Source organism: Sinocyclocheilus rhinocerous, unplaced genomic scaffold (assembly GCF_001515625.1).
Source record: "Sinocyclocheilus rhinocerous isolate Xijiao unplaced genomic scaffold, SAMN03320098_v1.1 scaffold1050, whole genome shotgun sequence".
In the NCBI taxonomy this organism is placed as follows: Eukaryota; Metazoa; Chordata; class Actinopteri; order Cypriniformes; family Cyprinidae; genus Sinocyclocheilus; species Sinocyclocheilus rhinocerous.
The window spans coordinates 72,716-85,514 of NW_015651629.1; the positions used below are offsets into that span (position 1 = coordinate 72,716).

The 12,799-nt window shown below is 36.4% G+C and overlaps 3 protein-coding genes across 3 annotated transcripts in view; 1 reads left to right on the forward strand and 2 right to left on the reverse strand.

The window, feature by feature from the left end:
* The window catches only part of tbce (tubulin folding cofactor E), an 8,902-nt gene extending 6,782 nt beyond the window's left edge, over positions 1–2,120 (reverse strand). Inside the window, 3 exon segments of the mRNA XM_016518695.1 lie at positions 224–308; positions 1,273–1,407; positions 2,064–2,120. Coding sequence (XP_016374181.1) covers positions 224–308; positions 1,273–1,407; positions 2,064–2,094 — 251 coding nt within the window. The 5' untranslated portion in view covers positions 2,095–2,120.
* Positions 2,121–2,237: 117 nt separating this feature from the next.
* rbm34 (RNA binding motif protein 34) lies at positions 2,238–9,352 on the forward strand. The gene is made up of 11 exons (XM_016518696.1): positions 2,238–2,496; positions 3,465–3,609; positions 3,690–3,805; positions 4,961–5,165; positions 5,258–5,317; positions 5,394–5,437; positions 6,444–6,527; positions 7,251–7,314; positions 7,397–7,439; positions 7,524–7,642; positions 8,985–9,352. The coding sequence occupies exons 1-11, from the start codon at positions 2,471–2,473 to the stop codon at positions 9,288–9,290; spliced, it is 1,212 nt and encodes a 403-aa protein (XP_016374182.1). The 5' UTR covers positions 2,238–2,470; the 3' UTR covers positions 9,291–9,352.
* A 1,133-nt stretch (positions 9,353–10,485) lies between these two features.
* LOC107713233 (mitochondrial import receptor subunit TOM20 homolog B-like) overlaps positions 10,486–12,799 on the reverse strand; it is a 6,206-nt gene continuing 3,892 nt past the window's right edge. Inside the window, exons 4-5 of the mRNA XM_016518684.1 lie at positions 12,548–12,690; positions 10,486–11,056 (exon numbers count right to left, since the gene is read on the reverse strand). Coding sequence (XP_016374170.1) covers positions 11,012–11,056; positions 12,548–12,690 — 188 coding nt within the window. The 3' untranslated portion in view covers positions 10,486–11,011. The remainder of the gene's footprint in view (positions 11,057–12,547; positions 12,691–12,799) is intronic.

Consider the following 12,799-nt stretch of genomic DNA (forward strand, 5'->3'; position numbering starts at 1 on the left):
CCCAGAAATTTACATAAACCCCGCCCCCGGGAACATGCAACAAAGGGGGCGGGGTTTATGTAAATTTCTGGGTTTGTTAAACGGTTAAACCATAATTTTAAAAGACGATATCTCCGTTTGCATTGAACTTTCAGCGTCGTACTTTTATAAAAGTGAAATCGCAATCAACCACCCCTTTAAAATGTATATCATTGATTGTAATTGTTTGGTTGCTGATGAGCACCTGCAGGTGAAGTATCGCACTCCTTCATGACTCCCGTCGTGTTTTCCTCTCTCTGGATCATCCCACTCCACTCCCAGCCACACACCTGCAGGAACAGAAGACAGACGGACATCAGACCAAACCTCATACACTATACTGCCAAAAGTATTGGCACCCCCTTCTAATGAACAGGTTTGACTGCTTTAGTCATTTCCACGAGTACAAATCTGAATGTTTAAGCATATAATGATATTCTAGGGAATTGTGTGCTTCTAATTTTATAGCAAGTTTGGACAGGACCCTTTTCTATTCTAACAATGCCTCTGTGTGTAAGACAAGGTTCAAAAAGAAATGATTGATTGAGTCAGTGTGGAAGAGCTTGACTGGTCTGCAGAAACCTTGAGCCAAAAACCAAAAACACAAACACCAGTGACTTGTACATATGAATACAGACATTTTAGACTCTTCCAAAACTGTTGCAACAGAGATGGAAATACAATTTTTAAATACATGAATTATGTTTCCATCTCTGTTGCAACAGTTTTGGAAGAGTCTAAAATGACTGTATTCATATGTACAAGTCACTGGTGTTTGCTGATGAGTTTTCGGCTTAAGGTCTGCATATAAAGTCACACCAGACCAGTCAAGTTCTTCCACACTGACTCAATCAATCATTTCTTTTTGAACCTTGTCTTACACACAGAGGTATTGTTAGAATAGAAAAGAGTCCTGTCCAAACTGTTGCTATAAAATTAGAAGCACACAATTCCCTAGAAAATCATTATATGCTTAAACATTAGGATTTGTACTCATGGAAATTACTAAAGTAGTCAAATCATTTCTTTTTGAACCTTGTCTTACACACAGAGGTATTGTTAGAATAGAAAAGAGTCCTGTCCAAACTGTTGCTATAAAATTAGAAGCACACAATTCCCTAGAAGATCATTATATGCTTAAACATTAAGATTTGTACTCGTGGAAATGACTAAAGCAGTCAAACCTGTTCATTAGAAGGGGGTGCCAATACTTTTGAAAATATAGTGTATAAAGGTGAATGAACGGAGACGGACCTGCGGTGGGAAGAACCGGACCCACGTAACGAACCGTTGCTCTCTCTCCATCACAGCTCACCCGTCTGCCCACGGCATCCTCCGACACCTCCTGAGCCTTCATCAGACGACGATGATGATGATCTGTATCAATCACTGAGAAAACCAGAGAAATCAGATCTAAACTCACCTTTTTGCGCATCAGGATCATGAAACCAAATGCAACATATATTACTAAACTAACAGACCTTGAAAAGTATTAAAACATCATAAAACGATTAAATCGTAATAATATGTGACCCTGGAGCACAAAAGCAGTGTTAAGTCGCTGGGGTATATTTGTAGCAATAGACAACAATACATTGTATGGGTCAAAATTATACATTTTTCTTTTATGCCAAAAATCATTAGGATATTCAGTAAATATCATGTTCCATGAAGATATTTTGTAAATGTCCTACCAAGGGTCACACATATGAAATTATATCATATAAAAATGACAGCAGAACAATAAAATTACATACATGAACAGTGAGATATCACATATGAAAGAATTACATAAGAAAATAAAGAAAAAAACACTACAAAAATACACATATAGTAGAAAAGCCTAATATGAAAATTAAATCACATCTTTAAATAAACTCATTAAATATACATATATATATATGCGAGTGACGTAACGTTATGCGATGACAGATTCGTGTTTCTATATATTAAATCATCATTATAAAACATTCTCTATAAGAATAGACAAGAAGAAGAATGAATTACAAACTTAAGAGAATGAAATGTTCCTGCATCATTCATACCTGCACAACCGGCAACAGGAAGTGACGTCATGAGGTCCCGCGCCTAATGCCGCGCCGATGAGAAACAAACCGCGGGCTCAGGAGCGCTGCTATTATTACGCGTGTTTGATTCAAACGGGCGATAAAACTATCCATAAATGCTATTTTTCTATTTAAACCCGTGTTTTTGATATTTTTTTTTATCAAGGCGAGTCTTTCGAATGAGAATGCTTCCGCGTCAGGAACCGATGATCAGTATGTGAGATTTCCAGGGGGCTGATAAACTCTGCGCACACGCGTGTGGGAGCGAAATAAACGTGTCTGCGTGCGAAACTTCAGCAACATCTTCAACGTTTAGCGCGTTAAAGTTTCTGAAATATCTGACAGATCTTTAGGATTTTACACAGAAATGCGCTCTGAGTGACATCATGAAGAAGAAGCAGTCTGTAAAGAGGTATTATTTATCAATAATATAAACTAGAACATGTTACAAAATAAACAGCAGATGATTGAACGCTGCAGTGCGATGTTTTAAAATAGTCGAGATCATAAAAGAACCTTCGAATGCCATGCACATGCTTTGGCAAATACATGTGTATATACACACACACACACACACACATATAAATATATATATATATACAGGGTTTAAATTGGGCCGGGGCCCAAAACGCAAGTATTATTCTGATTTTATTACATTTAGAGTAAGTGGAGAATAGTGGCTATAGCTACTGTATATAATGCAGCCTCTCCAGGAGAAATCAAAACGCGCAACACTAACAAACTCAGCATCCTGAGGTAAAAATTCAAAATGGAAAGTTTTTATATTTAAAATGCAGTTAGTTAGGCAACATCACACAACGTTTTCACCATTAAGACGGTTTAATAGTTCAATAAGCAAATACAATAATATTAGGTCACTTACATTTTAGGCGGAACCACAGCACATCTCACAGCAACCAGCCGATTCATTGCTGAATGATTCCGTGTTTTGAACGAATCGGTTGAGTCAAAGTTCTATTAGCCCACGCATAAACATCTGATGAATCAGCCGTTTGAACGAATCGTTTGAATGAACGACTCAATGACTCGCTCATTAAACGCTCACTACTGGCGTTTTAAAGGGGTCATATGATGTTGCTAAAAAGAACATTATTTGGTGTATTTGGTGTAATGAAATGTGTTTATGCGGTTTAAACCCCTATATATATATGTGTATATGTGTATATGTATGTATATATATATATATATATATAGTAATACATTTATTTACCAAAGAATATGCATGTTACTCGAAGATTCTTCAATGAATACCATGGTATTATCTTAAAATCCATAATAACATGGTATTACCGGTACATTTTGGTAGTGTATTGTGAGAGCCGGGTGTTGGTCTTCTGATGTTTGTTGTTGTTGTTGCAGTACTGATAGAGATGATGCTGGAGATTACACGGTCGGTCAGGTGTCCAGCAGCCTGTTCCCAGAAAAACACACAGCTGGAGCTTTATCATCTTTATTCTCCTCCACATCATCTGCAAATACTTTAGTCTTCGTTCCTGCACCGAAGGTACATGTATGAGACGAGAAGCATGATTGTGGGGTTTGTTTTGGTGCTAATGGTGGTTCTTCTGTGTTTCTTCTCATCAGACTGAATCTAAAGTGTCTGAGAGCACTGATGTCAAAGGTCAGGGTCACATTCAGAAACAGAAATCGAAAAAGACTCCAAAGACGCTCTCGGCAGCTGAGAAGAAGCTACAGGACAGGTCAGTGATTCTGCAGTGAGACACACTTCTGAGACACGATCGGTCAGATCTGTCCTCGCAGTAATAGAAAACCTGGTATTAAATGGGATTTTAAAGATGTTTTTTTCTTGCCTTTGATAAAGTAGTGGAAGTTAATAAAACCTAGTGCTGGGCGGTATGAGCAAAAATTTATATCACGGTATTTTTCAAAATTATACCGGTTTCACGGTACATGACGGTATTTTTTTTTCATGCATGTGTTAACCATGTTTTCTACTGATTGAGAGGAAATACTGCAGTATATTGACTTAGAATGCCCTATTTTACTGTAATGAGTGAATATTATTGTCAAAAAATACCACACTAAATAGTGACTAAACACGACCCCTTTTAATACGTTAACAGGAGTCGTCACTCTCATTTATAATCACGGCATCGTCTGATAAAATCAACATGCATCTACACTAAAGAGCGGCCCACAGTGCAGCAGTGAAAAGGGACCCCTTTCAAACAGTGTCGCGTTCCGAACGTTGTTTAAGCGACATACTGTGACGTATTGCGGTATTTTAAAAATTCATATCATAAGAAAAATAAACACCGGTATTCGGTATGAACCGGTATACCGCCCAGCACTAATAAAACCTCATGGAAATCATGGAAGTATGTTTAAAGAATATAATTTCTGAGTACTTATGTTCAGCTTTAAAATATGTAAAGTAAAGCTTGCTTGCAAAACAATGAGCAAATTATTATTTTTAATTAAATCATAAATTGCACTGAATGCTTCATTAGCATATAATTCAGTTCATTTTAAATAATTTAATTTTAAAGTAATTTTTAAATTAATTTTAAGGATTTTAATTAATTGCATAATAGTACAAATAATTAAATTTAAATATATAAATGTATTTTTATTCACTTATCCTGTTTTATTTTATTATCTGTCTCTTTTTTTCATTTATTTTATTTTTATTATTATTATTTTTTTTATTATTTCTGTATGTTGGAGCTTGTCTCATTCTGAAATAATTCATAAATTATTATTTTTTAAATTTCATTTAAATTAATAAAATTAATTCATAGTGATAAAAAAATAAAAATAAAAAAAGAGGTAACCACAACTGAAAATGTAATGGAAAACGCATGGAAATTTATTTTCAATGTTGAAATCCTTAGAGAGAGCGCTCTACAGAATGCAGATGATGAAGGACAAACGAGTGCAAAGAAAGTCAAACACAAGCGCGCTGATGCAACGGATGAAACAACAGAAGAGGAGCGGCCCGTCAAACACAGAAAGACAGTGAAGAACATGGCAGAGGAGCGAATCAAAAAGAAACGAACGGTGTTTGTGGGGAATCTGCCTCCCAGCTGCACGAAGAAGGTGCTTCAGTTATAATACACCGCTTTAAGAACAATCGTGAATCTTCCCTGACGTTTCCACTAAAGTCCTGTGTGTTGTGTTGTGTTTTGCAGATGCTGTTGTCTCTGTTCAAGCAGGCTGGAGCCATCGAGTCGGTCCGCTTCCGTTCAGTGGTGGGTCTTCTGCTCTAGTCATTCTATCGTTAATTGTTGGATCACTAGTTTGAGCTTTAATAAAGGTGTTTTGCAGGTGCAAGAAGACCCAACTATGTCCCGTAAAGTGGCAGCTATCCAGTGAGTATAGCGTCCTATAGTGAAGAGTTTGATGAGATTCATTAGGTTGGCTTGAGAAAGCAAGTCAGTAGCGTTTCTGAACGCTACTCCTCCTAGAGCTTTCAAGCTAGAACCACCAAACTCAGCCCAGCTCTTCAGACTGATCTGACTTACTGTGCTGTATCTTTTCAGACTGATCCGACTTATAGTTTTCATAAAAATGAAGATTAAAAATCATAAAAATCCCATAGACTTACATTGACGGAATGTTCAGATGAGCCAAGACTATTCAAACTCCAACTGTCAAAATCAAATGTAAACAAACTGAAGCCCATTAGACTCAATCAGACTTCCTATCTATCTATCTATCTATCTATCTGTCTATCTATCTATCTATCTATCTATCTATCCTAACGACATGGTAATCATGCTAGAAACATACTAAATATGCTAGTAGCATGCTAATCAATGCTAGTAACATGCTAATCATATGCTAGTAACTTGCTAATCATGATAGCAACATGCTAGTAGCATGCTAATCATGCTAATAACATGCTAATCATGTTAGAAACATGCTAGCGACGCTAGTCACTTGCAAATCATGCTAGTGACATGTTAGTCATTTTGCTAATCATGCTAACGACATGCTAGTCATGTTAGCGACATGCTAGTCACTTGCTAATCATGATAGCAACATGCTAGTAACTTGCTAATCATGCTAGCAACACGCTAGTATCATGTTAATCATGCTAGAAACAGGCTAGTCATGCTAACAACATGCTAGTAACATGTTAATTTAAATTTAAATTTATGTTAATCATGCCAGCAATATGCTAGTAACAGGCTAATCATGCTAGAAACATGTTATCAACATTTATCTAATCTTATCTAAATTTTCAAACTTCAGGCTTTTACAACTGCTTTAAACTTTCAGGCGAGGCTTTCTCAAGCCAACCTAAAGTTTGTCTTGACGAGCTTTTTTTATCTAGTTGTTATTAATATACTGATCTTGTCTGTCCATTTCTAGGAGGAAAGTCCATCCAAAAAAACAGAATATTAATGCTTACATCGTCTTCAAAGCGGAGGAAGCAGCTGCTGGCGCGCTGAAATGGTACAAGATGATGTGCTATATTGATTCGAAGTTTTATTACTGAATGATCTTCTCAATCAGATTGATCGATGACTTTTAAATTAAAGCAATAGTTCACCAAAAAGTGAAAATCTGCTGTAAATGTGCTCATTCTCAGATCATCCAAGATTGGGATGAGTTTGTTTCTTCATCAGGTTTGTAGAAATGTAGCATTGCATCAGTGTCTCAGCAATGGATGCTCTGCAGTGAATGGGTGCCGTCAGAATGAGAGTCCAAACAGCTGATAAAAACATCACAATAATCCACAAGTAATCCACAGCACTCCAGTCCATCAGTGAACATCTGGAGAAGACAAAAGCTGAAACTAATCCAGCATTAAGACGCTTTTAACTAAAATACGAGTCCATAATCCATAATAACTCTTCCTCCAGTGAAAAAGTGCATCTGCTGTTGTCTCTCACATCAAAATCCAGCCACATATGTGTTTAGAGCTGCTTGATCTGTGCAGATTTCTCTCCTGATTCACACCAGAACACTTTTTCACTGGAGGAAGAGTTATTATGGATTATGGACTCGTATTTTAGTTAAAAGCGTCTTAATGCTGGATTAGTTTCAGCTTTTGTCTTCTCCAGATGTTAACTGATGGACTGGAGTGCTGTGGATTATTGTAATGTTTTCATCAGCTGTTTATTCAGTTTGAATAAAATTCTAATATATTGTCAAAAGCATATGATTCTTGTGCAGGAATGGGCAGGAGATTCAGCCGGGGTTTCATATCCGAGTGGACCGCGTCTCTCAGCACAGTGGAGTGAGTGTCATTAATAATGTTGTTAATATAATTCAGCCGATTTTGAACGTGTTTACATAATCATCAATATTTTTTTCCTCAGCATGATCATAAAAGGTCCATATTTGTGGGAAATTTACCGTACGGTGAGTAACAGTGTTGAGAAATCTCTATATCTTCTGTGACGCCACAGTTTCTCTTATGAACACTTTATTTGTTTTTTATGGCAGATATAATGGAGCTTCCGGTGCGTGAACACTTCGAGGATTGTGGGAATGTGGAGGCGGTGCGTTTGGTGCGAGACCGAGAGTCTGGGATGGGGAAGGGCTTCGGCTACGTCCTGTTTGAGGTAAAGCTGACTGTATCATATACGTGACCCTGGAGCACAAAACCAGTCATAAGGGTCAGTTTTTTAAAATTGAGATTTATGCATCATCTGAAAGCTGAATAAATAAGCTTTCCATTGATGTATGGTTTGTTAGGATAGAACAATATTTAAAAATCGTGCACATTTAAGGCCTTTATATTATCATCACCATCAAAACTTTGCTGTTAAACCTGTTTATTACACGGCTCTGTGGAATACTTGATTCTGATTGGTCAATTGCGCTATGTTATTCCCAGATAACAACCGCCAAATTGAATAACACACTGCTCATCCGGGTACTATGAGTTATCTTGACCGGTACTACTTATATGTTTAATGAGTCACTCCGCTATCGTTGACTGTCTGGCGCCATCTTGTGACTGAAAACACTTAACCACCGCGTGTTACAATGGAAGACATTATCCCTTACTTCACACTCAATCTCCTCACGTCTTCAGTCTCTGATTGATAGTTTAGAGTGTTTTATCCAGTAAAAGCTATTTTAGTGTAATTGTACAAATGTTCAGCTTCAGCTGGAGCTTCTCGTGTCAAATCTTGACTGATTTTGATCAAGTAAAGGTCAGAATAACTGCAGTAATATCTCCAAATGAACACTTACTGGACTGAAGCAGCTCAGCTTTACTTGATTCTCCATCAATCATGTTTTAGAGTCTCAAATCTGATCCTCAGGATCTTTTGAGGAGCGTTTGTTTCCAGAAGCTTTACTTTCACTGTTCCTCAGCGGAGGAATGATCTTCACAAGCCTCCAGAACATCTCACATCTTCTGAGGAGCCTTTATTTCTTCAGCTCTCAATCACTGCATTATATGTTTGGAGCATTTCAATCTCATCTTATTACTGGAGATATAGAGCGACGACTGATATTTAGATCATTTTATGTCAGTATCTGCTGTACTGTTATAAAGATCTCATTGATTTACAAGCATCAGAATTTCATCATAGAAATATCAGCATCTGCAGCAAATTAATTTGAGTCTCTAAATAAAATTAAGCTGTTTTTTTTCTTCCATTGAATATGATTGAATCTGATTGGATTTAATATGATACTCAACAGAAACACACATGCAAACTTTTTTTGGTAAATTTTTCTATAGTCTAAAGGTTAAAAAGAATTGTTCAATAAAAAATAAAAAATAAAATTCTCATTTTACATGTCAGGCTCTACAGGGTTAATAGAGCAGTTCTGGAAGTAAAGTTCCATTTTATTTCAAAATTCCAATTCATGTTTAATGACCTCATAAATAGTCTTTAATAAAGTGTGCAGATGTGGTAAAACTCACTGAAACCTTTCCTTCTGTATCAGAGCCCAGATTCGGTGATGCTGGCACTGAAACTCGACGGCTCCAAATTACTAGATCGAAACATCAGGGTCAAACGATCCGTGAAGAAGGAAAAAGAAAAGAAAACCCCTCCAGGCCGACCTTCAAGATTCAAAGGGTCAAAGCAAGAAATCAGAAATAAGACGGGAGGAAAGAACTTTAAGGCAAATCCTGGCAAGAAACAAACACCAGCTTCATCGTTCAAAGGAGAGATGGCGGATCCTACTGCCAAAAGAGGCAAAGGACTGAAAAAGAAATTTAAGCACAAGAAACCAAGTGTTCATATTTAATGCTTGTACTTGTATTTTTACGGGTTTGGTGTTCTTATGTCACAAGTAAAAATGTGATTAAACACTCATGTTTCTGTCTTTTTTTATAATGACCCATAAAATCTTTTAATTTCCAGTTGTTCCTCTATCGGTTGAAGCGTAAAACTACAAGTAGCTCGCGGAGGAAGATTGTTTTGGTCGTCACGTGGGTTGCGCTTCGCGATTCGCGCGGATGAATCTGATCAAGATTACAGATCATCATTTTTCAGCACGAATCAAACTAATGACATCGAAAGGAAGACGGATAACTGCAAATAATGTCAGGTAAGAGCTTATATGACGCTGTTGTTTTGACTTGTTGAAATTAATTGTTTTAATATAATGTTACAAAAGTTTGGCAAGGCTTGACATAACGATTGCTATTCATATCAGATAACTATAACTTGGCAAGGCTATTTATAGGCTAATAGACCAAAGCTGTAACTGGTTTAGAGATCGGCATTGTTTTGTGAACATAAATGTGATTATTTGAAACAGTTGATTCGTGTTTTATTATGAGTGTGTCGCTTTTGTTTTGTTAGCAAACGCTTTGGAAGTTCATTTGTTAGTAGCCTGAACTTCTTTCCTGTATTTAAATGACGCTAACACGCACGTAATAATGACGGAAGTATGCCGTTTCCCGGGAAATCCGTCCCGACAGCTGTAAAATATAAATAATTATTGTAGGCCTAGTAATTTAGCGTAACGCAAAAACTAAGTTTTATAGATTTATGTTGTATTCGCATTATTATATTTAGTTAATTTTGAACAAAAAAAGTTAGCTTCCGTTTTTAACTTTCACTTCATGTTTGTAAAGTGTTTGCTTTTCCAGTAATGTTAACAAGAATCATTGCATTAGATATCATGAACAAGCATTAATTAATCAAAGGTAATTATCATTTCTACATAAATACATTTTTAACATTGTTGCATTAATATTAGTGTATTATGTAAAACCATAAATTAATGAATAGAATATTTATTAATCAATATCATGTTAGATTTAATAAATGCTGTCTGCATGGTTAGTTCATGCTACCTAATTAATTTATTGTTAATCCCCTGAAACTTGACCATGTGACTGTTTGAACAACATGAGAGCAAATTAAGTTTGTTTTCATTTGTTTATGTTCTGTTGCTTTAAATTGCAACTGTGTATTGCTAAAATCTAAGAGCAGCACGTTATTAATGGAGGCACATGAATGACTCTGACACATTGACTCCATACAATGATTTTTTTATTTTGGAGTTTTAAAAAAAAGAGGAAACTCTCCCCTACTTGAAACAGAGCACCTTTAAATGTGCTTCCTATCCCACAATACCACATTAGACGTCTCACAGCCTTTAAAAACAACTTAAATACATGAACACAGATAAATGACAGCAGCATGTACTCTGGTGAGTCATTAGTCGATGATTTACCGCTTGCATATTTCATAATTTAGTGAACCCAAAATGCTTTGTTAGCAAAACAAATAATTGCTGCAGGTCATGCTTGTTTTCTGCCATTCTAACACACTGAAAACACGCCAACTTCAACAGGACAAACTCAGAAGCTCAGATTCAAAACAAAACTATGACACTTCTTTAAATCCGTATCTGTGCGTTCAGTGTTTGAGAACTGGATGGAAAGGGGGCGGGACAGAGCGATTGATTGAGTCGAAGCAGACAGGAAGTGATGTCACAGAGCTGCTGGAGGTCTTCTACTCGATGTCGTCGTCGCTGACACTCTGAGCGCTGACGATACGCTGCAACGAAAAAGAGAGGAGCATTAGATTAGCATTTGGGAATTTAGAAGACATTTAAATAATAATAAAAACATGTATTTGTCTTATGAACAGTGTTGGGGGTAATGCATTACAAGTAATGTGAGTTACGTAATCAGATTACTTTTTTTAAGTAACTAGTAAAGTAACGCATTACTTTGTAATTAAGAAGGAAATATCGGAGTTACTTTTTCAAATAAGTAATGCCAGTTACTTTGTTTCCATGTGTTGAGTGACAGCTCTGGTGTTGCCATGGTGACAGAAATCAGGAGTAAGTGCAGAGCGTTGTGTGTGAACATGATCTTACTGTAGCTCTAGACTAAATATGAACATGTGTTTACTCATCTCACTGCACACAAACACATTCAGTGTTGACGCAAACTTGCAATAATTAAATATGTTAAATAAGACAAATATAATTTGTATTTAATCCCATTTTATTAACCAATGTCTTTGCTGCTGACCTTCGATGATCCAATTCAACCATACTAATAAGCAAAAATGACACATTTGTGTTTCATTTTTGTTATTGCTGAATATTGTTGAACTTTCTTCTCCTGCGTCATATTCTTCATGCGATTTGTTTGAGCTGCGCCCTCTACTGTACAGACGTGGATTTACATTTCCTTCAGCCTGAGGCTGTATTCATTTCACTTTTGTTGTGAAAATGGCTTTTACATTTATAAAAGAATAACTTTTTTATATTAAAAACAAACAAACAAGCACTGCCCAGATTTAAAAAGTAACAATGCATTGCATTCCATAAAAAGTAACTAAGTAACGTAATTAGTTACTTTTTTAGGGAGTAACGCAATATTGTAACGCATCACTTTTAAAAGTTACTTTCCCCAACACTGCTCATGAATATGAAGCAGATAATATATGCGGGTCAAAGACGTTAAGATCTTTAAAAGAAATTTACAAAAGTGATTATATGTCCATAGAAAGCACATTAAATGCAAGTGTCTACTTTTAAGGTTTCAAATACATTTTTGGAGAATAAAATGTTAAAATTTGGTTGAAATAATGTTACATTGTCATTCAGTGTAACACAATATTTATGTAAAAATTCAAACGACATGCTTATTCTGACGTGTACATATTAAAATATATAAAAGAATAAAGGAGCTTATCAAATTTGATTGTGTTTTAAATGAGTAAAAATTCTTACTGACAAATGGGCAAAACCTAGGATAGTGGCACATTTAAAAAATGTAAAATTACAACTAATTAGTATTTGGGGTGAAAATAATTAGTCTTTTAATATGTCATAAATTGATTTTTGTTGTAAATATGCCTGACAAGATTGTTACACTGAATGACATTTTAGTGGGTCTCTTCTGTAAATCAGGGGAAAATGTATGATATTTATTTTTTGCTCAGAAAAACAAAATGTTTTCATGCTTAAACCCTTTTTCGTCTTTGACCCATGCACATATTGCATATTTTAATTCCGTTTCAAACGTGTGTCACCTGGCTGATGGTGGGCAGTTTGGTGAGGAGCATCTGGAAGACTGGAGGAGGAAGCGTTTGCTGCAGGACCTGCAGAAGCTGCTGCGGCTGACCGCACACGGCGATCGCATTCGTCAGATGATCCACGCCTTTCTCATAGTCACCTGACAGAGAGAGAGAGACAGAGAGAGCGAGCGAGCGAGAGAGAGAGAGAGAGAGAGAGAGAGAGACAGAGAGAGCGAGCGAGCGAGCGAGAGAGAGAGAGAGACAGAG

Bases quoted from the DNA above. Each gene is read 5' to 3' on its own strand.
- rbm34 (XM_016518696.1), top strand. From the start codon at position 2,471: ATGAAGAAGAAGCAGTCTGTAAAGAG. The intron at 2,497-3,464 runs GTATTATTTATC...TTGTTGTTGCAG, and splicing joins AAGAAGCAGTCTGTAAAGAG to TACTGATAGAGATGATGCTG. The intron at 5,166-5,257 runs GTGCTTCAGTTA...TGTGTTTTGCAG, and splicing joins CTCCCAGCTGCACGAAGAAG to ATGCTGTTGTCTCTGTTCAA.